The 26,975-nt window shown below is 44.0% G+C and overlaps 1 protein-coding gene across 1 annotated transcript in view; it reads left to right on the top strand.

Moving 5' to 3' along the window:
- Window positions 1–26,975, top strand: part of Alk (ALK receptor tyrosine kinase) — a 739,399-nt gene that overhangs the window by 208,615 nt on the left and 503,809 nt on the right. The window contains exon 2 of the mRNA XM_013354040.2: window positions 10,532–10,648. Within this exon, the coding sequence (XP_013209494.2) occupies window positions 10,532–10,648 (117 nt within the window). The remainder of the gene's footprint in view (window positions 1–10,531; window positions 10,649–26,975) is intronic.

Here is a 26,975-nt window from a genome sequence, read left to right on the forward strand (position 1 = left end):
ATGCCCTCCTCCCAGAGTTTGCTACATGATCTCAGTGGTCGCCCTGGTTACTGTCACTTCCGAGCTCAAAACAGGTCAAGAGAAGAGTCGATTGTTCTTGAGTGGTTAATAGCCTCTTGTCCAACATCCCTGGAGACGGCTGGACTCGCAGTGGGTGATTATCCCCAGAACTACTCCCTTGCTCCAAACGAGAAAGGCCTTTTGTTGACGGACTTGATTTTGCAGGCTGCCCCATCTTTGTGTCACTTTCGGCACATTAATTATTTAGTGCCTGGTAAAGCTCTCTGAGATCACAAGATGAAAGGCCTCGTGGCAGTTCAAAGTCTTTCTTTTGATTATTATTCTAGCTAACATATTTGGGGGGGGGAGAAAATAGGTTTGAGATGGCAGTGGAGTGAATTTCATAGAGAGCTGTGCATGAGCAAGCTGTGGAAGCAGACCCAGAATGGGCAATCATGGTGCCCTGCTAATGGAGGCTCTTGGGTTGTGGGTGTAAGTAGGAGCAGGAGGCATGCGTTATGAATCAGGTCACCTAGAAAGTGACACACTCTCCATCGCTCTCTTGGATTAATGAACTGCTAGTGAGTCTTCAACAGCTACAGAAATCGAGATTATGGAGCATTGGTATGGTGACCAAGCATATCAAGAGCAAGAGAAGGCAGCTCACAGGCAGGTCAGGAGCAGCTTCCTTGGGACAATGAAGTTATCACTAGGAAGACAAAATGACATGGATTAGGATTGTTCGAAGAGAAAGAGAGAAATTTTGAAAGAGGGGGCATCAAGTGTGATAGTCTTTATTATTTGACTTTGACCATGAATTCTGAATCACCAGAAGCCTACCTAGATGTGGTATTTCAGCTGACAAAATAGGGCTATGCCCCCATCTGGCTTTGCCTCTGACATGGAGCAGCCTATTTTACATGAGACAAGACAACATTTTTCCTAATCTTTTCCTCTTGCTTTGTAAGAAAGAAATAAAAAGGAAGGAAAGAAGGAAGGAAGGAAGAAAGAGAAAGAAAGAAAGAAAGAAAGAAAGAAAGAAAGAAAGAAAGAAAGAAAGAAGAAGAAAAGGAAGGAAGAAAATGAAATTCAGCATGAACAGCAGCTCTGAAACTTAGAATTTGAGAATGAAGTAAGCACATTGTTGTAATGCCTGCTCTAGGCATCCAAGGTAGCCGACACAGCATTGTTGGAGAGTAGCCTAAATGCCTGTCTTCGGGGGCCTTGTTGGTCAGGCACCAATTAGGTTCAAGATTTGCTTGGCACAAGACAAATCCTAAATCTACTGATTTGATGGGGGTCCAGCTGAGGGACAATGGGGACTTTTGGGGACATGGATTTGGTTGGACATTTAGAAGAGGATTTCCCAGGTGGTGAGACATACAGATAGTCCCCGAAAGTCAGCCAACAACGTAACAAGATTCTGTCTCAGAAAAGAAAAAGAAAAAAGAAAAAGACAACAGATCTTTTTTTTAAAAGACTATAGGGAGTCAGAGTTGGGTAAAGCTATTTTATGCATGTATTAGATTGGGGAAAAGCTTAGAGACTAATAACAGTGTCACAGAATGTGAACAATGAAAAGGTTGTCTATTGCTGTAACAAGACACCAGGACCAAGGCAATTTATAAAGGAATACCTTTATTGGGGCTCATTGTTCAAGAGGGTGACAGTCCACGACCATCATGCCGAGGAGCCTGGTAGCAGGCAAGCAGACAGGTCTCTGGAGCAGAATCTGAGAGCTTACATCCGATCTACAAGTAGGAGGTAGTGCTGCATCTGCTCCAGGGTCACACCTCCTCATCCTTCCCAAACGGTTCTACCAATTGGGAAAAGACCAAACATTCAAATACATGAGCTGAGGAGCTGTCATTCTCATACAAGCCACCATGAAGGTCAAACATGGTGTCAGGCTTCAGATTTCCAGGCTTCAGCCATGTGTGTATAAAGTCTTTGCCATGCCTTTATAGATCAATACGCTATGTACAGGATTTCTTTCCTGGTGTGTCACTAGTTATCTTTCGGCAGTAGTTAATTTTGACAATTAACTCTCTGAGAGCAGGAGCTGAAGTCGTGATTTTCTTTGTGTTTGTGGTGTTCTTTAATGCCAAGCCTTTTCAAGGAGTGTCTATTTTCCCGGGGCAGACGGATACGTTTCACCACTGAGTGAACTCCATAGTTATAAACAGGATCTCTGGGGACAGGGGGAAAAGCAAGAAACATGTGTTGGAGCTGACTTTCAATGGTCCGAGAGAAAATTATGAGACTAATTTCTGCTTCAGGACTTGAGCTCTGAAGAAAGAGCATCCATGTTTCTGGCAGGATGGGAGTGAACTTAGAGAAAGGTGAACCGGAGTGGGGGCTGCTTCCTTCCTTTCAGATTCCACCCCTGACTTTAATCGCTCCTCTCTGAATGAGCCAGCTGGAGGAAAACGTGAAAGCAGAGTATAGAAAGCCAGATATGCATGCACCAGAGGGGTCTTTAGCAAGCAGCGAGTCCAACCCCCTCATTTCCAGCCCAGAAAAGGTGTAGGGAAGTCTGAGTCTTCAGGATAAAGAGTACATCTGCTAACTCCTTCTTTGCCTTCCTCTGAAAATCGCATCTTTGCATTTTAGACTGAATTCACTGCCTGTTGCAAAACCCCATCATCACTGGTGACACTTACAGTCAGGTGACTTCACCAAGAATGTTCCTCCGGATGAACAGGTGTGGGCCGAGCTCCATGAATACCTGAACCATTTCCCCTAGCTGCCGGTGCCCACACGAGGCCTGTCCTCTGCTTTCTTTCCCTGCAGAACTCTGCCTGCTTACTACTGTTTGAAATCTGGATGGCTATTTATTTGGTCACATTAGGCTTTGCCCTGTGTGACACAAAATCATTGTAAAATAATGCATTATTAAGTGTGTTTTCAAATGAGGGGGAATAACCAGCAAGCTGTCAGTGATTGTTTTGCTGTTGGAAGGAAAATAAATAAGTAAAACGCTTACAAGGATGGCAGGAAAACTCCAAGGAGGGTTTCAAATACAGGCGCTTGTTACAGTTTATTGATGGAAATTTGTAAAACATGGCTCATAGTGAACCCAGGGCAATCACATAAATAACTGGCACACACGCATAGCTTGTTATTTCTTCTGTTGACACAAAGATGATAAATCCACTAGATTATGTACATTGGCTTAGATTAGTGGACACACCACACGAAAATGAAGATCTGAAATACAGACATCACCTACTGGCTGAAATTCGGGTATTCAAGGCAGCTGACAGTCGGCCAAATCCACAGTTAGCTACTGAATAACAGAAGAATGCCCTGGGCAAGCACTTTGATGTTTAGACATCATGTTTATCAATACAAGATCTTCTTGGAATTGGAAAGGGACCAGGATTCATATTCATCTTGATTTCTCCAATGGAGATAGAAGCATAAGACATGAAGATGGAGAGAACTGGGGAGATGGTTTGTAGACGGAGGCTGCATGTTCATTCCCAGCTGCCCAGACCTGAAATAATCACACAGAAACTGTGTTAATTAAAGCACTGTTTGGCCAATCACTTAGGGGTATTGCTAGCTAGCTCTTATATCTTAAATTAGCCCATTCCTATTATTTTATATTTTACCAAGAGGCTCGTGGTTTACCGGAAAGCTTCCCAGGCATCTGTCCCCTCCAGGGGCTCCATGGCATCTCTCCAACTCTGCCTACTCTCTATATCTTTTCCAGCCTGACCATATTCTGTTAAGCCATTGGCCAAAAGCAGCTTCTTTATTAACCAATGGCAATAAAACCTATTAACAGCATACAGAGGGGAATCCCACATCAATGGTTCAGTTGAAACAAGGGCTACCTGAGCTCAGACACTTGCTTTAACCCACAAGAAAGCCAGGTATTGTGGCATATCCCTGTAACGCCAGCTTTGTGGGCACAGAGACCTGCAGTACCTGTGGTCTTGCTAGCCAAATAGCCCAGCAAATTAGTGAATTTATGGTTCATTGAAGAGACTCTGTCTCACATAATAATGTGGAGAACAACAGAAGATGCCCGAAGTATTGCTGGCCTCCCGACACACAAGTATATGTGGTGGAGCACATGTGGGCATGCACGTGTATTCTCAGAATGGCATGGCTGGCATTTAAACAGCACAGCACACTCACGTGTTGGCTCATTAAGACCCCGGGAGATCTTAGAGCATGATTTATTCATATTCTTATCATCATTTTCAGAAAGTTGATACTCCTCCAAGTATGTCCCAGCCTAAAATTAAATAGCTAATAAGTTCCAAAATTACCAATATTCTCCAGGGCCTTTCTTTCATTCATTTGACAAGTATTTGTTGAGTGTCTATTATGTACCATGTCTGGTAATAATAGTGTATAATTCTAGAAGTATGCAATAAGCAAATCAATATACATGACGTATGTGTGGAAGAAATAATAGAAGACGGGGAGAATAGAGAGGGTGCTGTATAGTGAGTGCTGTCTAAGGAGATCCATGGGTAGTCGCCTGAACAGAGGGAAAGGGAAGGAGTGGCCCCAGATCTCTGAGGTAAGGTGAGATATGACTCATGCGGAGCTCTGGGATAAGAGTGCCCTTGATGAGTTTGAGGTACGGCAAGGACTCCTCTAAGACTGAGCTCTGGGGAAGGGAAAATGGTGAGAAATGTAATCAGAGCATGAAGGAGGGGTCAGATCAGATGGAGTCCTTTGAAGCAAGGCTATAGAAGGAAACTTCCAGGGGTGAATTGTCAATCTAACTGATGTGTGAAGGACGGGTTGCAGGGAGGCCAGCTGGGTTTCCACGGACAGCGGTAGTCAGGCTGAGAGGTGATGGGGAGAAAGACAAGAGAGCATACAGTTCCAGGAGAGCCATCACAGTTTGGGGGTGAACTGACAGGAGGCGTGAGGCTGCTCCTCACCTTTTGCCCTAAGCAGCGGAGTGAGCATGAGTATTAACTTCTGAAATCAGTTTTAGGTAAAAGGTGTAAAGATTTTGGGTTAGTCCATATTATGTCCAAAACGCTTATCAGGTAAGAAAGTGCAGAACTGGTGTGGATGAGTGAATATATTCTATTTTTAGATGAGTGTTTGGGCCTAGAGATATAAATCTCAAAAGGGAACACAAATATCCCACAGATTTTTTTTTCTTTACAGTTGAGCATATTTACATACCAGGCAAAGAGAAATTCTCTAAGTGGTTCTCTAAGGAAAAATATATCCAAGTATTTAATTAATATAAACATGAATGGATGTGGGTTTCTTTAAAATCAGTCTGTCTATTGGTCAGCAAAGACTCCTTAGTAGGTTGTGGATTCCTTGAACTTCTTCGTCATTGGTCATTGTCCGTTGGCCAGGATCACTCACTGTGGCGTAGTACAAAGTTTAGCTACAGAATTTCCCAGGCAAGGGCTGTCAGGACCTGGAGACTTTTCTTCCTGTTCAGTCTGGGACATCTGGCAAACAGGATGAGTGGCCCCTACCACCAATGTAGGAGGCACCCAAGGCTCTGTGGCTACCGTGATGTGAGAAGTCCAAGAAGCAAGGAGGCGTCAGTTGGGTCAAACATTGCACAGAGGGTCTGTAAGACCAAGACTGGAGTTGACAGTGACCTTGACATGGAGAAGCAACACAATTGTACTTTTTACTACATTTTAGGGAAGGTGGAAGGAAGACTGTGGAGACCAACTTCTCAAGAGATTTAGCTGCAGAGTCATGATGTTAGTGACTGAAGCGGAGTGTGGGGGTCAAGGGACTTGTTTTGTTTCCTAAAGACGGTTCATGCTTTCTGTGGCTGAGATCAGCTTGGTATTTTGTGAAGGGGGTAAATCACAGATGCAGGAGCCAGAAATATCCATTGCAACAGCAGACTTCTCAGGGATAAGGTGAGCACCTCCAAGCAGGGGCCGATACTACTGAAGAGAATAAACCATGCGTGGATCCTTCAAATAGGAGTGGTGAAAGTACATCCAGGTTCTGGTTCCTGGCCATGGGTACCTAGACTTTTGCTTCCTCGGTGAGCTACTACAGAGCAAGGTTATTAGCTGAAGACAGGATGGAAAGGGGGCTCTGAAAAGCTAACATGGAAATAACTGTGTTAGAGTGGTTTGGCTTGGTCAGGGAATATAGTGGGGGTTTCTGAGCGGTCCTGGGCGTTCCTGGTGGTGCACTTAAGAGAGATTTATCAGCTTCATTGTGTTTTCCTCTTTCTCTTCTCAGTACCACACACAGCTACTTCAGAACAGCTGTGAAGAAGCAAGAGGCAAACTCATTTAGACAGTGGGCACAGGAAGGCTACAAAGAGATGGATCGTGAATCTGAGCTGAGGACAGCAGGGAGTGGGTGATACAACAGCAAAAGAGAGCAGTGTCGAGAGCTTGGGGTCTTCACTCCATCTCAGTTCCATATAGAGCCGAAAGAGGGCTTGGGAAATCATTAGAGATGGGAAAAACCTTACAGTATTCAGTCTATAATCCCCCAGTCCAGGGGTGTTTCTTTCCCTTTGTCTCCTTAGGCCAGCAGAGGCTCACTTGGACACCCGGAAGCTCGTCTCCTGCCCACCCTTCTCCCTCTTTCCTTTTCCGCTCTTCATCCCCCAGAGTCCAAGACTCTTCCTGTTTTAGCCAGTAGCTTAAATCACATCTTCACGACTAGACAAACCAGATTCATTCCTGTTTATGATTAAACCTCTGTTTCTCAACGATTGGGCCATGCCCACCTGTAACCTTCACTACAAATGGTTCTGTACTGCCTGTTCCAAGGAACAGCAACCTTGCCCAGGTTTCAAAAGTTTTTATAACTATCTTGAAACTCTGCCTTTGTTTCAAAAGGTTATGACTACCTTGTTCTGCTGCTCCTGTAGCTACCCCCCAATTTGCCTGCCAGATCCCCCATTTGAAACTCCCCTACACCTGAGCTATAAAAACTCGTACCTTGTACATGTCGAATGCTGACCTCTTGAACCCTGTATTAGGGGGAGGCAGCCTGTGTACACAAACTTGAAAAAGCTTGCTTTCATTAATTGCTTGCTTAAATTCATTTGGGTCGGTGGTCTTTCTCCTTGCATTTTTGGGATTAACACCCCTTCCCTTCTCTTAATTACATAGCTTGCTTCTCATGGCACAGTTTTTCTTTATGCTCAAGAGCTCTCTTCCCAAAAGGAGTGAAGACAGGAAGGGGTGGGACCTCTGAAGGAAGCCATCATGCCCTTAGCCCTGCACTGTTCAGTGAGGGTTCTTTAGTCTATGTATTCTAAAGTGATGCATATTCGATGAACTAAGATTAACATTGCTCTTGTCCCAATGCATCCAATCAATTTTGGTAGGCAACTTCATTGGTGTAGGCTGTGTTCTCGGCATTCACACTTTCAGGCATCAGATGGGTGGGGGGGGATTGTCCTTTGGCCTCTTCTCTCATTAGCTATTCCACCAGCTTCACCTGCCTAATCATTATGCTCACCTCCACTAGGGACCTTCTAGAGGCTCCCATGAGCCCACAGTTCTAGGAGTTCCTGTAAAGGCAGTATAAAACGTCCTGCTTTCTTTCCAGTCCCCAACTCGGAGGATGCCAGTTTGTTAGCATTCTTGGTGGACTCTAACAATGAGTAAAGTGCAATCTGAGGAGACAAGCCACAGTGATCTTCTTGTCTCCTGATTGGGGCATGACTCAGCCCTCAGGGACTTTCCTTTTCAATGCCTTCAGATTTTTGTTTTTTTAAAAACCTGAATATATTAACTGGACCTCTTCCAGGTAAAAAGTCATTTGCCATTCTGTGCCCTCTCAGAGAGTCCTAAGTGCTTCCTAAACTCTATCCCACCCCCTTGATTCTTTTCATCTAGGAAGAAGTAAATACCATTCCCAAACAGAAAGGTTATGAAAAATGACATCATTGGCAAACATTGTTGCCAATGTTTGGTGTTGCTTTGGGATTGCTTCAAGTTTAGTGAAGCTGATGGCTCAGTACGGAGTTGGCACTTTTTGTCTATACTCATTCACTGCAGAGACTTGGTCGTCATCATCTTCCTGGACCCATCACACTGTGGCCATGCTTGGTAGTAACCCCTTGAACAGTACTTATGGGGCCCTGGCAGGCATTGTAAGGAGCATGTATATGTGTGTGTGTGTGCATGCATGCATGTGTGTGTGCATGTGTGCTCCTATGTATGAGTTGTAATAGCATGTAAGAGTTGTAGATTCATGTAGAGGCCAGAGACAAGATCGGCATTCCTCAGTAACTGTCCACCTTGTTTTCTAAAACAGGATCTCTCTCACTAGTCTGTGACTTGCTGAGTAGGTGAAGCCCCTGGGAGTCATCTGTCCCTGTCTCTCTGGGGACAGGTCTATAAGCATGTGCCACTGTCTGGGTGTGGCAGTTTATGCCTTAAATCCTAGCAGAGAGGAGGCAGAGGCAGTTAGATTTTTATAAGTATGAAGTTAGCCTGGTCTACATGGCAAGTTCCAGTCTAACTAGAGTTGCATAGTGAAACCCTGTCTCAAAACAAAACAAAACCCAACCAAACCAAAAGAAAAACACGTATATGCCACCATATTTACCTGCTTTTTTGGGATGGTGGGATCTGAACTCAGGCCCTTATGCTGGCCTATCAAGTACTTTATTGAATGAGCTATATTATAGCTTGATTTATTATTATGTTAATATCGGAGACAGTCTTCCTATATACCTATTCTGGATCCAAGTTCATAATCCTCCTGCTTCGACATCCCAAGTGCTGGCATTACAAAGTATGATATCACTTATAGTCATATTGTTGATTTTTTTAAGCTGTCTAACACTAAGAGAACTCGTGTAGCCTTGTGTCCCCTTGGATGAGATAGCTTCTCCCTATAGCTCACTTGCATAACTCTGGTGCCTTTACCATCACTTCCTCTGGGCCATTTCACAGGAATGCTGGAGGACGAGGTAGCTCCCAATTCACTTCTACTTTTTGTCGACCAGATGTGAGAGGAGAGGAAAGGTCTCTTCCCTGGGCACTCAGGAGTTGGTGCTTCCATGTCAGCTCTGTGGGACAGGGAGAGAGTTCATTTCTTCCTAGAAGGTACCAGTTAGAGTTTGAGGAGTATGTGGCCCCGTGCTCAGCTTTTCCGAAGCGCCCAGAGAAAGAATGGAGGGTGTAACAACAGAAGACAGCTATGGGCATCCGGGCCAGAGCTTTTCAAAGTGTGTGACATACGGTCGATTCTGAAAGGAAAGGAGAGGAGGGACGCTGCTTTCAAACCATTACATGTGGCCGGCACACTATTGACTGAGCAATCTTCCCAGCCTGAGGTTTTGTTCCTGCTGCCTTGTTTTGAAGACAGTCTGCAGTCCTGAATTGCCACTGCTCCAGAAGGTGCCTAAGAGGCGGCAAGGCAGAAACTGGGGAAGGGCTTTGGTTCCTCCTCCCGTTGCTAACTCCTCTCCTTTACCAGGCCCTGAGGTGGCTTACGTTACAGCTGGCTGGAGCGGCAGGTCAGCTAACTCAGGGCAGAGCCTGGTCTGTGCTCTGGTCTGGATTCCCTCACTTGCCTCTTCGTTCTCAGTTGTTGCACCTAAAAAAATGGAGAGGGTGATGCCCAGCTCGAAATGTCACTGTGCTGTGACTGTCATGTCACGGGACTAAAGGACAGAGCAGGATTAACACCGCAGAAACGGCAGAAGCTCCAGCTCCCACCTTCCCCTCTTCTCTCCCTCAGCCCCACCACACATCTACCCACTGAATGACTAATTCTCCAACCCTTCCTCCTTTAACACGAAAAGCTTTGCCCACCATAAAACATTAGGAAATAGTGATGGATTTGGGGATTTTCAGGGAAGAACGGTGTATGAGCACGCAGTCTGCTCATTTGCTTTGTAGATAGATTCTAATGACTTTTCGCCACAAAACCCACTTGAGGTTCTGTTAAATAAAGAACTAATGCCACTTTGCTCTTTTCTCTCAACCCCTTTTTTTCACTCATGCAAATCAGAAACATTCGTCCTCTGTGGCTCCCTGGCCTCTTGGATATGAGAAACCCATCACGCAGCTTTTTTTTCTCCCCTCCCTGAAAATAGCATAATTGTCAAGTACTCGTAACTTCTGAGTGCAATTTCAACCCTCTCATTGATAAGGCAATAACCCAAGCAAACAACATCAGATGAAGTTGCAAGCCTGAGTGTGGGGATGGAGGCAGTATTTGAAAGAGATGAATTGAAGTTCCCTATAAAGTTGCACAAATTCTTACCAGCAGAACAGACTTCAGATAGAGCTATTAGACTGAGCCATTAAGCCGCCTGGCTTCTAGTTCATCTTCCAGAGAGCCTTAGCATGGACTTCCTACAGTATTCAGGCTCCTCAGATATGGCTCCGCTTGACAGAAAATGCACATCACAGTGCCACAGTCAGCTCAGTCTGTTTGTGCCCTGATTGGTCCTCTTTGGCTCATCTTTCTGCTGAGTGTCATGGAAGCCTATGATGGACTTCTGTTTGAACCGTTATCTAACGACAACTCGAAGATCTGTCCTAAACACAAGGGTCAGTGTTCTCTCCTTTGTTTTTGTGTCCAGGTCACAGTTCCATGGAGTCACCCAAAGGAATGCCTTCTCCTCCTGATAACTTTGTGTGGAATCTGACCTGGACAATGAAAGACTCCTTTCCTTTTCTGTCCCATCGCAGCCGATACGGTAAGTGTATGTTTGATGGTTGTCTGTGATACACTATCACTATTGTTACAGAAAGTCTGAGATTCCATTTGTGATCGTTAGTGATCCAGGAGTCCCTCAGTCTCCTATAGCAGATCACATCCACTGTACCCTCTGTCCCGCAAGGATGCTCAAGAATACCATCAGACCATTCAACTAAGATGTTTATATTGCTTGTGAGTCCTGGAGGAAGCCAAGGGCTTTGTGGTTCCCATATTCCATCCTCCAAGCACATGGCACATGGAGTCCTGATATCCCTTCACCATTCCTTCAATGGAACATTTATTTATATCTGATTGTAGCTTTTGGATTTAAAGTTCTGACTTTAGCATCTCTTGTTCTCCTAAGAGGGGATTGTGATTAGGAAGGGCACAGGTCTTCCAGGGTCCCTTCAGTGACTCCATCATATCTGGCTAACTTCTGCTCTCAGACAGGTTATTCGACATTATCTCTGCTCACTTGATTGCGCAACAGCCTCAGAGGTCAAGAGAACTGGTCCAGTTCCAGTGTTTACAGATGCAGGAACTAATCTTCACAGTGGGCGCTCTAGCCACAAAGCTGGAATTCCTTGCTTACAGTCTTCTTCCCCCAAGAGGCCACCAACTCCTTCTGTGAGCTGTTGTACTGTGAGCCCTCAGGAAGTTGGCTCATTCTCAGAGCTTCAGCCTGAAAGCCTGCCATGGGGGGGGCTCTGTCATTGGAACATCAGGGTTAGAGGAGAATTGTGACTTTTCCAGGGAGCACCTTCATTTCTTCAGCTCTCTTAGTATAAGCCCCTCAAGGACAGGTAATATGCTATGTTTATGCCCCCATTTTATTCCTTCCCTGGAAGATACTGCTAAAGGCTTATTTATGTATGATGAATGGATGCAGAAGGCTTCCTGATACAGAATTCTCTCATCAGACCTAATTCAATTAAGTATTTATGAACCCAGTACAACGCTGAGTTCTAGATGCCCTTCTGGGCATATTTACCTGTTCCTGCTTCTTAGTCTCTGCCCTTGGGCCTAACCTATTTAAAGCACACCTAACAGAGATGTTCCACCCCTGTAGAAGCCCTCCAGTCGGAATCCTGCCACCCCTCCCCTCACCTATTACACAGTTAGTCTTGGCTTTTATTAATGGCACCTTTAATTTCAAATTGAAAGAAAGAAATACATAAAACCCCCATGGGCAGTTTGGGATTCTACTCTGAGCTGAGATGCAGCTTGCCACTCCTAAGTATCCCTAGGGGGAGGGAAGACTCGGTGGTTCTTTGGGAGATTCCACACACAGTTGCTTCATGATTTTATTTAAACCAGACGCACACACGAATGCCATCCTATGATAAGACCAAGTATCTGTAAATAACTGAAAGCTGGTCCTTTGTGCAGTTGGTGTTGTCACCAAGGTCGCCAGATATATACTATAACTGGTCTTCAGATAACGCTCAGAGTTCCCGCTCAGATTCATTCACTGTCTCTATAGGAAAACTTTAATGAAGTTTAGAATGTCTAAAAGTCTAGCTCATGTGTGTCATAGAAAACAACTATTGGTTCCCTACAGAGGCCACTGAAAGAGGGAGAAAGCCATGGGGGCTTATGAGGACCCAATTACCTACCACTTGCACTTGGTAAACCCACTTCCTATCTCGGAGCCCCGCCTTCCTGGTCAGTACATTGAAAGGCTGAGATAACGGTGGCAAAATATAGATCAAGATGTTTCTTAAGATCTCTTTCAAACTGTCCTCATGGCCCAGAACCTTATGATTTCCCTTCTTTGTTGAGTAGATTCAAACCATAGGTCAGTTAGAGTCCAAATGCTGGACCAAAGTGTCACCGTCAGCACCATTACTAGTGTTGATTCATGGGAGAAGGATTGGTGGCTCCTTGATGAACTATAGTGATGCTTTCTGATCCTTTCTATCTTTTGGCTGTATTTAATTCTGTGGGACTCAGGGAGACTGCATGACCTCCATCAAGACTTACACTTCCATCTCCATAGCTGTGTGGCTAGCCCCATGCCGGATGCTGGAGCTGATGCAAACTCAAAAGTCCAGAAGACTGGTCCCTGACCTCTCAGAGTTAATAGGCCAGATAAATAATTCTGTAGGCAGCTAATCCCTTTGCCAGCGAGTGACATTGAAGATTCACCCTGAGACCTGTCACAGAGAAAGCTAATGGCAGACCTAGGGCCAGACTGCTAGCTCCCAAGGGTGTTTTGTGGGGGTTCAGCCTACATGTCTATGAATCAAAAAGGCCAGCAGGCTCGTAGGTGATAAATCCATACCTTTCATCTGCCAGGAAAGACATTTTAAGAAATGTTAACAACTTCATTAATTTTAAGTCCTCAAACATGGGCAGAGAAATTTGACTGGAAAATTACTGCCCGAAGGGGTAGCTCTTCAGATTGAGAGAGACCATGGAGTCTTGGTCAGCGTACTGAGGAACTTCAAGTTCCGTTGTCTGGCTTAGGCTGCATCCTGGTGGACAGGTGGGGGCAGCGAGAGCAGCATCAACAAGCCACCCGTGGGTGACGTGATTGACAGCGACAAGCCAGTCCTCTCTCAGGCAAGCTGTCCACCCTGAGTGGAGAGTGGCTTTCTTTTTGCTGGTGTTTTATGGGAAGAGACGAGGTAGAAAGAGGCTAATAAGATTTACTCACCCCCTGCCTGTAATTATCTGCTTGAGGAAAAAGTTTGACCTACCTTTTTGAAGGCCTCCAATATTTCTTCTAATTTACGTCGGGGCCTTTTATGTTGTATAAAATATATTCTCTTCAGTGGCACTCAGTATCAGATTCCAGCTCTCGCTGGCCTCTGTCTTGAATGACGATAGCCCGCTAATTTTATCATGGGGAGCTGAGAGCTGCACATTCCTCTCCAAAGGCTTGGAAACAGGGAGGACATATGAAGACAGATTTTTCCTCCCCGTATTTCCTTTTATCATTGGCTCTTAGGTCTGTGGACTTAGTTATGGGCTTGGCTGAGGGATTAGCCTCTGAGTTGGAGCTCAGCTACAAATGTCCTTCATCAGGGCCCCCAGGATGCTCTAAGAATACAGTCGGGCTTGCAAAAGGAAGCCTGATCACCTTGGGTTCTAGAGTCACAGAGACAGATGGTGCTCTTCCTAACTTTAACTCTCATGTTTGCCCACTCTGGAGATAAGGAATCAATGAGGTATTTTATTTTATTACCATATGTTTGCATGTTTTATGCACCAGTGTGTTCATGTGTGTGCAAGCGCATGTGTGTGAATGTCAGAGGCCAACCTTGGTTGTCATACTTAGGAACACTGTCTACATCTTTTGAGACAGGCTCTCTCGTTGGTCTGGAGCTCCCTAGTTAGACTAGACTGGCTAACCACTGGGTCCTAGTAACCCTCCTGTCACCGCCTCCCCAGCGCTGGGATTCTATGCATGGGCTATCATGCTGGCATTTTGCTCCTACTTGTGGAGCAAAACACCCTACTGACTGAGCTATACCCCAGCCCCTGGATCAATATTTTAAACAGAACGTCTAAAGATTCTTCCCCAGGTGACAGAGACAAAGGGTATTTTCATTTGTTGTTTTTCAAAACTGTGGTACTTTACAAAATCCTCTCCCATGCATTTTTTCTCATTTAAATGTCATTATGAAATTACAGTGGTAGGAAATTATTCTATTTTCCAGGTTTACAGAAATGTCAATGGAAAGCGGAAGGAGTTTATTCGTAGGGCTCTTAAGCTACAGAGGGGTGAACTCAAAAACCTCAGATTCTCTCATCCCATGCTGTGTGTTCTGACACATCACAAAGCTGTTTCAAATTGGGCCACAGAGAGCTCTTCCTAAATGACCCAGCATTGGAGCTGAATGATCAGGCTGGTGTCTAAAACCTTGGCTATCTGTAGAACAAACATTTGATGTCTCGGAATTGAAACCATTCCTGGCAGGCTAGGCAATTCACCTCCCAGGAAGCATGTGGGTTGTGTCACTTGGCGCTATAAACAATCTTATATACTTACTTACTTTTCCATTTCAGACCGTGGTCCTTATTATGGGTCGCATTGTGTTACCCCAAAAGATGTTCAAGTCCTAAGGCCCCAGTACCTGTGAATGACACTTTATTTAGCACAGTATCTTTGCAGCTGTAATCAAGTTTAAACGATGACACAGGGATTCGCTGTGCCCAGGTGTCATGTGGCTTCTGGACTTATAAGTAGAGAAACCACAGACACAGATATCCACCAGGCGAATATCCTGTGACTGAGAATTCAGAAACTGCAGCCATGCTTTGGATGCCAATGAAGACCAAGGATGTTGGCAGGAATACAAGCTAAAAGAAAGGTATGGATTGGTGCCTCTTCCAGACCTTTAAAGGCAACATGGGCCTGATGGGTGCTTGATTTCAAAGATCTGGCCCCAGATCCATGGGAGAATAACATTTTCTTATTTTAAGGAATCCAGTTGGTCTTTGTTAAGTCATCCCTAAGAATAAAGTTCAAACCATCATATGTCCTCCACCCCCACCAAACTCACAACAATCTCACTAAGTGAAATATTCCTCCTGACACCCGAGCATAAGAAGACATTGTTGGCCTTTGAATAAATTTCTATTGAAACTTTGTCTTCTTTTGGGACCAGAGGGACCAATCTAATTTGGGGACTGGTGCTTTTGGAGAGAAAAATTAGACTTTTTAATTACTTTCCCCGCTACCACCACCATCTGACTTGTTAATGTATCAATTTCTTTGATTGAAAAGACTGGGTCAATTAAATCTATCTCTCAAAAAAAATTAACCTAACACAGAATCAGAAGTGGGAAACAGAAGGACTCTCCAGTTCCCCTGTGGGAATGACTTCAGCACTCGAGCAGGAAGTCAGTTTGATCACATTTCTGGAATTACATATTTACTATGACTGCCCACAGTCAGCCATTCCGGCCTTCAGGAGCCTGGCGTCACTGAAAGGCAGCCCCCAGCCTCCTCCATGAGCCATTGTCATGGCTGAAAATTTCCTTCGTGACTCTTCTGCCCTGTCCAGGAGATCCTTTTGTGTTCCTCTCCAGCCCTGTTCCACTGAGCTGAGAAATCAAGTTATTTCCTAGCTCATACATCTGTATTCTTATCTGCAAGATGGCAAGAAAAAGACCTCTGGATGCATTCACCAAAAACGCCGAGTCCCAGAGGGAACAATAATGCCAGCAGTCATACAAGACCCAAGAACACGGACCATCTGTCACCTCAAGGCCATGACCTGCTGGGAGCCAATGAAATCAACCCACAAAAATTCAATAGAAAGCAGCTGGCTTAGAAGAAGTATGTTTAAAATGCTCCTCTTAGTCATATGCCTTTAAAATGAAGATGCATGGAGCCAGTGAATAAATATGAATGAACATTTTATGTAAAGGCGCTTTGAGCAAAGGAGAGGCAAGAAGGGAAAACTGTCTGCATAAAAGAGCAGAGAATGATTGACCAACTAGCATACATATGAGAAAAGCAGGCCCGGAGAAACCCACGGAAAATACTTGTCACAGACAGAGAAGAAAAAAAGAGACGGGAAAAGGGAAGAAATGAGGATGACTCTCCATGGCTAACTGATCTCTAATTGTCACATATTCCGTGTCCTGTAGCATGGTTTCCAGCTGTCACCCTGGGACCCTACTACTCATTCCAACCTTGCACTTTCTCTTGGTTATTGTTGCATCTTCATATGGCCTAGGTCATTCCCCACCGCTTGCTGTGTTTCCAGCAACACAGGGAATTAGTGGGAGCATTCGTCATTGAACACCCACTGTGCACCAGGTTATGTTCTAAATGTCACTGATAAGGTCAAATGGGATCCTTTTCCTTTCTTCCAGGGACTCTGGAGGAAGAGGTAGCCTGCCTGTTCTGCTAAGTGCAGCTGTGGAGGCATGTCTCAAGCCACCCTGGGGCACAGAGGTAGAAGAACCAGTTCCTAGAGGACTCAGGGAGGGAGACCTTGCAGAGAGAGAGGAACAACTAAGCTCTAGGCCTTGGACTTCATGAACACCAAAGGTGTATCGGCGTAAAATAATTGCAATGCAGATATAAAGGAATATTTACAACTTTAATGGTAAACTTACAGAACCTAGGTTCCCGCGTAGCCCAGGAGGTAGGAAAGAAAAAGGGAGCACGCAGCCTCCGCGTGCTCGATTTAACAGTCCACAACCGTCTGAGGCAAAACCCGCTCCCTAAAGGGGGCTGGCTTAACCCTACACAAAGGGACCACTGGTGAGGGCATTCTGGGTAAGGAGAACACGGCGCAAAGACAAAGGCAAGACCAGGTTCAGCTTTGTGATGCAGAGTGTAGATGAACTGGGAGGGGCCAGCAAGGTCAGAAGAACACTGTTGCTTCTGAGTGCTCTCAGGGCTTAGACCTGAGCCTCCCCATAAAAGCCAGGCTTTGGAGGCTGTGGTGGTTTGAATAAGAATGGTTCCCAGAGACTCCTATATTTGAATACTTAGTCACCAGGGAATGGCACTATTTGATAGGATTAGGAAGATTAAGAGATGTGGCCTTCTTGGAGAAAGTGTGTCACTGAGGGTGGGCTTTGAAGTTTCAAAAGCCCATGCCAAGCCCAGCGTCTCTCTGCCTCCAGATCATGATATGGCTCTCAGTTACTGTTTCAGTACCTATTGGCATGCTGCATGCTTCCCACCGTGATGATAATGAACTAAACCTCTGAAACTATAATCAAGTCCCAGACACCCTTTGGTCATGGTGTCTCTTCACAGCAGTAGCGCAGAGACTAAGACAGAGGGACATTGGGGTCATAACAAAGATCCCTTTTCTTGAGCATCCACTTGAATAACTGAGTAGATGAAGAAAAGCAAAGAAAGAAAAGCAACATTTAGCGATAAGAGGGGGCAACCAAGACATCAAGAGGGAGGGGGCAGGTGTCTAGATCCTTGTCGGAGAAGTTACATTTGGAATAACTTCAGGATATCTAGGAGGAAATGGCCAGTGGAGAGTTGGGAAGTCTTTTCCCCTCTCCTCAACCTGCAAGAATTACATTCAGCAGCCATGAGAGAGGTGCAGAGTTTTGTTTTGACAACTTTGAGACACCTGAGCTGTTGTATAGAGAAAATTTCTAACCAACCTAGAAAGGGAAGTGCCCAAGGCATATGCAGAAAAGTGACTGATGGACGTGGGAGGCAGCCCTCTTAAAATGAAATATTTTGTCAGCAACGACCTCAAGATGCAAACACACACCTCAGAAGAGACCTCTCCTGTGTAGGACTTTAGCCAGCCCATTTAGAAAGATGACTAGAATAATTTCATTGGTGAGATATTCATAGGAATTGCGAGCTGTTAGGGCCCCCAGCTGTATGGTCAAATAGCTTCATCTTTTGGACGAGGAGGGGAAGACCCCGTGGTGCCTGGATTATCTGCAGGGCCGTGGCGAAGTGCAGACTGAAACCTAGGCAGCCTCTTCGTCTCCCTGTACCTTACCTCTCTATGGTCGAGGCATGGTCATGGCTCATTCTGTGCCTGCGTTCACATGGAATTCCTCGTACATCAGCCTGAACTATTGCTTTACCTATCTCATTATTGGACATCGTTAAGTCTCTGTCAGCCTAGCAGGGTTGTGTTGCCCCAAGAATTGTTTCAATATGCAGCAGTAACCTCCATGTAGAGACGAACTTCTTGCCAGGCTTAGTGGAGGTGCCTCATAACTACCTAGGGAACATCAAAATCTAGATTCCTGGGGTCATTGCAATGGTAATAAGCTTGAGAGTCATGGGCTTTTGCTTTACCTCCTCGTTGCCAACTTTAACACTTTAACCTCTTGCGTAATCACTGCACTGATGGTCTCCTAGAATCTGCCCAAAGACGAAATGCAGAGCAGCGAGGGAAAGGAATCCCGGCTGGATCCTGACTCCCATTCTCAGGAGTTTTCTTACGCTCAATTACAGCCCTGCTTTCTTTGGTTCTGTTTCCCCCACCACCACCCATAAAGAATTACAGATGATCAACGTCTTTGAGAGAGAAAGAATCAGATGACATCCTGCACAGGTCCCAATCCCAAGAAGTCAGCCGTGGGCTGATGCACATATGAGGAAAGCCAATTGTACTCAATAGGTTATAATACATGTTTGCACACACACACACATATGCACGTGCACATGGATATTATACTTGTAACAATAACGACTAAATAAGCAGGGCATTAATTTGGGGGGCATGGGAGGAGAGGAAAGTGGAGCAAGGGGTGATGTAGATGCAGTGTTCGTGAATAAAGTGCTCAAAAATATAAAGTTATGAGGAAAGATACAAATGTGTTCAGAGCACAGGTCTTTCATTAGTGCTTTCTGAACTCCATCCAGTGGGAGTAGTATCCTGTGTTTTGGTGTCATTCATATACGTATGTATGTATGTATGTATGTATGTATGTATGTATGTATGCATATGTGTGTGTGTATGCCTAAAGTTTTGTGCTTAAAACTTATGAATATCTAGTTTTCCCTCTCACAGCCTGAAAATATATTTTATCTTTAATCATGATGCCATAAACTATAGTATGGTTTCAAAACTCACAAAATCGTACTGTTGGGCAATGTTAGTTCCATGTCCAGCTTAAATCTCTTTCTATCCTTTGTTCTCAGCAAACTTCCTGGTAATTACTATCCGTTGAAATCTTATCAGTCTTCAAGATGCTATGCACATATTGCCTGGCTTCTTTGTGTGCCCTCCTAGCTGTTCTGAGTCTGCATAACTGTAAGAGTTAGATATGGGCTAGCCCATCTCATCAGTTGGGCTGCAGTATATGACAGGTAGGGTACATGCCAGCGCAGCCTGGTGTTCATCTATTTCACTATTGTCATCAGCTGGGAACCCTCAGGCTTGTTTGCAACAGTCAGCAGATTCCGCTCTCCAGAGACATGGTAGTAAGTGAGAGGAGCACTTGCATCTTCTCAGGTTCCCTTGTCCACCAGCTTCCTCCCGTTGCCATGGATGTCACATAGCTCAGAGCTTTTCTCCTGGGTTCTCATCTCAAGAATCTCAGTCACAAAGATCCTTTTAGAGAGGTGTCATATTGACTGGTGGTACAAGCTGCTAAAGTTTCGCCATGTCCTCTGAGCTCTTGTTTATTCTGTCTGAGACCTCCCACTTCAACACAACCACACTCAAAGAGAGTAAGAGCACGCATAAGTGTTTCCTACAAACTAAGATCATGAACTGGAAGACCAATATGAACTCAAGCCTCAGCCCTCTTACTTTCCTAGACTGAAGTCCATACCACCTCGGCCAAGCCACCAAGACATAAGACTGTCTTATGCCTCAGTTTTCCCTTCCTAAAATGAGGATGAGCTTGTTAATCTCAGTATACCTGTCATTTTTAATTACTTCCAACAATTTTTTTTCCTGAGATGAAGAACAGAGTCTCATTCTTTACTGTCTACAGATTGTGTAGATGGAAACATGGTGATGACCATGGATGAGAGAAATGAGAATTAAGCTTTCTGTGCCATCTACCACCCCTCTGTGAACTCATGCTCACACGCCTCTCCCTCCAAGGCAATGTTTATGTGATTGATTGATTAAAGGAGACTTGGCCCATCTTCTCTGCAGCTTGATTGTGAGCAAAACAGATGTCTTGAGTTGAGTGATTGGTTCTCAGATGCATCCCAGGACACAGGACGATGGGAAGGGAGTGAATGATTTCAAGTTCCAGGCCCCATGACAAATGAACAGTAGGTGTGAGTGAGGGGCGGAGAGGGGCCAGGTTGGGTATTTAGTGTTATGAAGTGAGTGGCCAGATGTTGATGGCAGCTGGTGGATTAATACCAAAGGTGACTGTTGGGCCAAGTGTCCCTTTAGGAAATTATCCAGGAAGAGGAAGTAGCCATCCTTAATCATCTAAGCTTGGGATGGAAGGAAGAGCTCCCAGCTTCCTGCTGCCCAGCTGGTGAGAGCCGTGTTAGAGAACTTGCTTTGGCTACCTTCCCAAAGGGGGTGATTAGTCTTAGCATGATAGTTATAGAAGAAAATTGAAATTGCTTTATCTCACCACTTCATTTCCTGATTACGAAACAGAGCTCTATGCAGATTAAATGCCATGCATGAAGTTGCATGATCTCAGTTGATGTCTTCTGGAGAAAGCGTTGAGTGATGAACATTTACCCACCCCTTTGCCTTCACACCTTTAAATGAAATAACGTTTGACACAGTCTTACCCTCAGCACTATGCATCCAGTGCTACCACTGACCACTTACCCACCTAAAGCTAGCCATGACAGCAATCTGTTGGTTTGATGGAGAGACCATTTCTTAATGTGTAAAAGGAGACTGCTTGTACATTTCCAGCCGCCCAGACCCAAATAACCACACAAAAACTATATTAATTATAACACTGTTTGGGCAATGGTTCAAGCATATTCCTAGCTAGCTCTTATATCTTAAATTAACCCATTTCTATTAATTTGGGTATAGCCATGAGGCTATAGCCTACTGGTAAGTTTCTGGTGTATAGCAGCTATATAGCATAAATAGCCTACTCTTTCTATATATCTCTTTAGGATTTCTGTCCTGGTTTTATTCTGCCCTGACATGGTCAAGAAGCTTCTTTATTAACCACTGCTAATAAAACATATTCACAGCATACAGAGGGGAATCCCACATCATCGCCCCTTTTCTGTCTAAACAAAAAGGAATGTTTTTAACTTTAACATAGTAAAATTACATATAACAAAACAGGTATCAAGCAAGAATTATAGTTATAATATTTACATATAATTTATCTTTTATCATAACTAAGGAAAACTATAACTGTCTGTCTTCAGCTCCATCAAAGACCCAAGAAGTATATAATATTACCTATCAAACAGGCAGTGCATTGCAAGCAACTTCCAAAACTCTAGAATTGACAGAGACATAGTGCTGCCTAGACAGTCATCCAAAGTTCTTCTTTAATGTTGGAGTATACATCTTCAGCCTATAGGCCCATAGTATCTGGCAGAATCTTCCATGGAACAGGAAATTTGAAAGACTGTTTCACTTGTATTGGCAGTTTGTCAGCCATTTTCTTCTGTGTCCTGCAGAATTTCTGGCAGACTCTTCTGTGAAGCAGAAACCCTGAAGAACTATTTCATCTTTTGGAAAGTTTAGCAGTCACTTTTCTGGGTCCTGCATGTCTGGTTCATATAACATACCATCAAGCAATCCAGGCAAGAACAACAGCAAATTCCTGTCTAAATGATTAGCCTTGTCACATTGAAGACAAATTCCATAATGAATTTCTTCAATGCCCATCAACCTCTCTGAAGTATTGGTGCTGCCAGAAGCAAACATGTTGAGAAAAGTCTAAGTTCTTAAAACATTTTAAATGCCATATTCTGTAGGTCTTTGAAAGGTTTGGAGAATACTTGCCCATCTGAAATATATCTCTGTACATCTAGAGAACATAACGTGACTAAAGGTTTGATTATTATAGATGACTATCTATTAATCTGTATTTCTTAATTGTAAACAAAATAGAAATATACATATAACAAAACTGACCTTCCTAATGTATTTATCTGTATATAATATTCCCCTTATTTGTGACAATTAACCATTTATTACTACCTTTTTAAAATGAAAATAAACATTTATAAACAATCATTTTGGGAATTTGGGCATAGTTTTCTCCAAATTGTTTCCTGCTGTTTGCTGGGTGAAATATTTTTAAGGTTTACAGAGTCCTTTCAGTGGGCTCTTGTTTCAACAAACCACATTAGACTGGAAGGAATCCACACATTTCCATCCTCTGTGGAAACAAAAGCAGAACCTCTTTTCCAAAGTAATGCATCCTTAGACTCAAGTTTCGAAGATACCTTTAAAATATATATGTTAGTTTAGCATAGCAGCCCATACAATGAAATGTCTCTCTGTACTTAGCTCATTCACAGTCAAAAAATTCAAAGAAAATACAATAATATACATAGTCTAGACTCTTTGTTTATTTTCCATCTTTATGTTGCTTTTTCTACTCCATTATTTTTTAATATTTATTTTATTATTTTTATTCTTTCTACTCTCTCTTAAGCCCATGTACATTTATCCAACACTGTGACCTATTCAGAGGTCTTTTTTTAAAAAATGAATTTGCATATCTGTAATCATCTTCTGACCAGGTGCACTTCTTAAAATGCTAAGCAGTGGTATGGCTAGGACTTAGGCTTGTGGCTTTGCCTTTTGGTTCTGCCCAGTCCAACATGGTGAATGTATGTTGACTGCCAGCATTGTGAGCCACACTTGCCTCTCCAGCTCCAGGGAGATAGTGAGTCTCTGTTGCCACTGTTAAGCAACTTGCTGCATGCTGTTCACAAACCCCTTAAGTACTCTGTAACAGGACCTCCTGAAAGAGTCAAAGCCATTCACGCCACCAGCACAAACCAGGAAGCCAGCTCTAAAAGGGTTTGTGCCTCTGCTCACCACCAGCAAATAGAGCCTATCTGAAAAAAAAATGCAGCTTCCAAGAAGTTCCAATTTACTCCCATTTTTGTGGGTCTAGAAGCCCAATTTTTTGGTTTTTTAAAGCTTTTTCAGGCTTTATGTGAATGTATGTTGCCTCATGTTGGGCGCCATTTTGTAAAGGAGACTACTTGTATGTTTCCGGCCACCCAGACCTGAATGATCACACAGAAACTATATTAATTTCATCACTGTTTGACCAATATCTCAAGCATATTCCTAGCTAGCTCTTATATCTTAAATTAACCCATTTCTATTAATCTGTATATTGCCATGAGGCTGTGACCTTCCAGTAAGGTTCCAGTGTCTGTCTCCTTCGGCAGCTACATGGCGTCCCCATGACTTCTCCTACTCTCTCTATATCTCTGTTAAGATTTCCTGCCTGGCTTTATTCTGCTCTGCTATAGGTGAAAGATGCTTCTTTATTAACCAATGGTAATAAAACATATTCACAGCATACAGAGAAGAATCCCACAGCACTAATGAGCTGGTGCAAAAGTGAGGGAGGATGATCCCCAACACTATCCTTGGGCTTCCACATGCAAGTGTATATACATCCACTGTACCCACAGCCACAATGACACCCATTACATAGTACATAGTCAACCTGTATGTACTCACCATACCAGATATCCAGTGTATGCTTATTGCATTTATGCTTCCTTGTGAAAATCCCATGATCTAATCTCTGTTTTTCTCCCTATGTTGTGGCTGAAAAGAGTGAAGAACAAAGATGGTAAATGGTTTTCCCTGAGACACATGTTGGCAATTGGCAAAGATAGGTTTTAAACATAAATATCCTGATGTCAGGCAGAATATATGCCTCTAAGGACCTTTCTACTATCTCCCCTGACTCCTCAGTGCCTCTTACCTATGGGTGTTGATAGAAAACAGGGGAGAGGAAGGGGTTCCAATTGTAGTCAACATCTCCTTGAATTCCACAAGTCAAGGCAGCTCAGTTCATCCCCAAGGAGCAAAGTAATGTCTGGATAACAGAAGCCAAGGTAGTACGTGAGCATCTACCCTCATAGCAATGAAAGACTGCCCAGGGGTGAGGAGATAGCTTAGTGATTGGATGTTTGCCACACAATTGTGAGGACATGCACACACACACACACACACACACACACACACACACACAAATGGAGGAGAAACTATATATTATGGCCACTACCTTGTGTGAGTTCATGGAGTTCATAGGAGATATGATATTTTAATCATTGTCATTCGTGCTAACATGCTTCCCTTTGTACATATAAGGAAACCAAGCCTCAAGTGGTTAAATGAATTGCCCCCATAACACAAGACTAATTTGACACGGTGCTGGGAGACATTCCAGGAACTTTCTGGTGATCTTTCCCTTTCCCTCCTTGCCTAGTGTGTTCTCTCACTCCATTCTCACTGTAGCTTCTGGCCTGTGAACAGACCTTCTCACCAGCAGGGAGCTTCCAGCAACCATCAAAGAGCAGTTTATTGGCAGAAGAGAAGATTTAGTTTGAGAGAACCCTAAACGCCTTCCTGGAGATGAATTGAGCCATCCACTCACGGGGAGATATTTGAAACCTTGCCATGTGTGGCTTTGCCAGCTCGTTCCAGAAAAACAACAACAACAACAACAACAACAACAAAGACCAGTGGATTTTTGAGAATTTTCCTAATTATATAAGTTATTGCTTTGTTTGTTTGTTACCCAAAGCATTAAGTAATTAGAATAAAAATCACAGGGTTTTAGTACCAGTTCTGTAACACACCCACTGTGCATTTTTTGGCAAGCCCCACAATGCCTCTGGCTTCAGTTTCTGTATTTCAGATGGACTCCAAAGTCCCTCCTGATTCTTATGGTCTGCAATTGAGAGGTTCTGACGGATCAGTTAAGGAAAGGAGACAGGGGCTTGTACTCCAGGATTGGCAGCTGCTGGGGTGGGGCATTACCTTGAGCTGGGATAGTCCTGAAGGGCTAACTGGTTTGGGAATGCTGATTCTCCTGTTCTGCTTAATGAACGGTAGCTTAAATGCAGATGCCTCTAAAGGCCAGTGGCAAGAGCATCACCATATATCCTGACACCTCATGTAATTCTTTTTATTAAATATACAAAGCAGCCTTCTCAGGAACACACGGGGATGTCTGTTCCATCTCCATGTAAATGAGCCCAGTAAATTAGCCCAGCTACATGTGCCAATGAATGGATCCCTGAGAAGTAAGAGCTGGTGGTTACTGACCGTGACACTCAGGTAGCTCAGATTTGGCACTCTTTGGAGAGGTAGCATTCAAGAGGCCCTCATCAAACAAGGTAAACGTCCTTTGTATTGTGTGAAGGACCCTGACAAATGACACACATGACTCAGGGTAAGGTTTTTCCTTGCATGGATCTAAGGGTTTGTCCAATGGAAGAAAAGGTTTTGACCTCAAATGTCATTCACTCCAAGTTCTAATAGCCTCTGGTTCTGGGATTGTTGCCTAAAGGTGATACCACCTGCCATATGGTGCAAAAGAATACTGAAAAGGGCCATCTGCTATCATAAAGACTATTTCTCATGGTCAACTGAAATCCATATTAGGGTGTGTGTGTTGTAGGGAGGCTGCTTGTTTGTTCCTGGCTACTCAACCCTGAAATAATCACACAGAAACCATATTATTTGCAATACTATTTGGCCAATAGCTTAAACTGCATTTCTGGCTAACTCATATCTTAAATTAACCCATCTCTATCTCCATTAATCCGTGTATCTTTATGAGGCTGTGGCTCACCAGGTAAAGTTCCAGCATCTGTCTTTGGCGGGATGCATGGCTTCTCTCTGACTCTGCCTTGTTTCTCCCAGCATTCAGTTTAGTTTTCCACACCTAGCTCCGTTCTGCCCTGCTATAGGCCTGCCTAAATCAGTTTCTTCATTCATTAACCAATAAAAGCAACACACATATAGAAGGACTTCTCACACCAGGTATGACCGTGGAAATTATGAATCTGCCAAAGTCTGTTGTCAATTTGTCCCAGAGTCAGCTGTCAGCCTGGGTTCTGAAACACTCTTGACAGAGAGGATGAGTCCACGTCATGGGGCCCACAAGCATGGCATCATCTCTTCTGCTGAATTCTACAATGTTTGCATCCTAACTTTCTGGGGCAGCTGCTCTTTAAAGCCCCTGCTGTGGCTGAGGTCACTTAGATGATGGCTGGTTTTGAGGGAATGTCCTGAAAACTAAAGGTGGTTGGTTGCTGGTGCCTTGCTTCTGCTTTGAAATTGAGCCACTGTGATTTAGAAAGCCAGTGGGCAGTCTCTACATTAACGGGTTGAAGATTTAGGAGACACAGATGGCCATTTGGAGGACCTCAAGGTCATCTGGATACAAAGGCAGATGGATGGATTTTCTAAGCCCAACCAAGAGGAAATCCAGGGCCTGAAGGTACCAGGTCTCCCTGTTATCATTCTGTGGTTTACAGCACTGGGAACCCCATCCCTTGAGTGTCTTTTCCTGGTATGTGGCCTGGGTCAAGAAGCTCCCACCTCTGTCTTAACTGCTTTAGGCCTTAGGCATGGCCACTTTGTTGTTGGCAGTCTCACCCTTTGCTAGAGACCAGATTTCCACCATTTCCATCTGCAGACTCAGACTGTTAAAGTAGGCAGCCATTACCAACCCCTCCAGGCATCTGTCCTACAGTGTGGCTCTGATGGGTTCTGGGACATTTTCCTCAATGACAACATTTCACAGTGAAGCAATGTTTTGAACTTGCTAACTTACTGTTAGTATTTTTGAGCTTTGAAATGTGGCCCCTATCCTGGCAAGTTTCAGGGTATAGATATACAACATGTACGTATGTGTACACACACACACACACACACACACACACACACACACACACACACACACACACACAC

This window comes from Microtus ochrogaster, unplaced genomic scaffold (genome assembly GCF_000317375.1).
Source record: "Microtus ochrogaster isolate Prairie Vole_2 unplaced genomic scaffold, MicOch1.0 UNK26, whole genome shotgun sequence".
NCBI lineage: Eukaryota > Metazoa > Chordata > Mammalia > Rodentia > Cricetidae > Microtus > Microtus ochrogaster.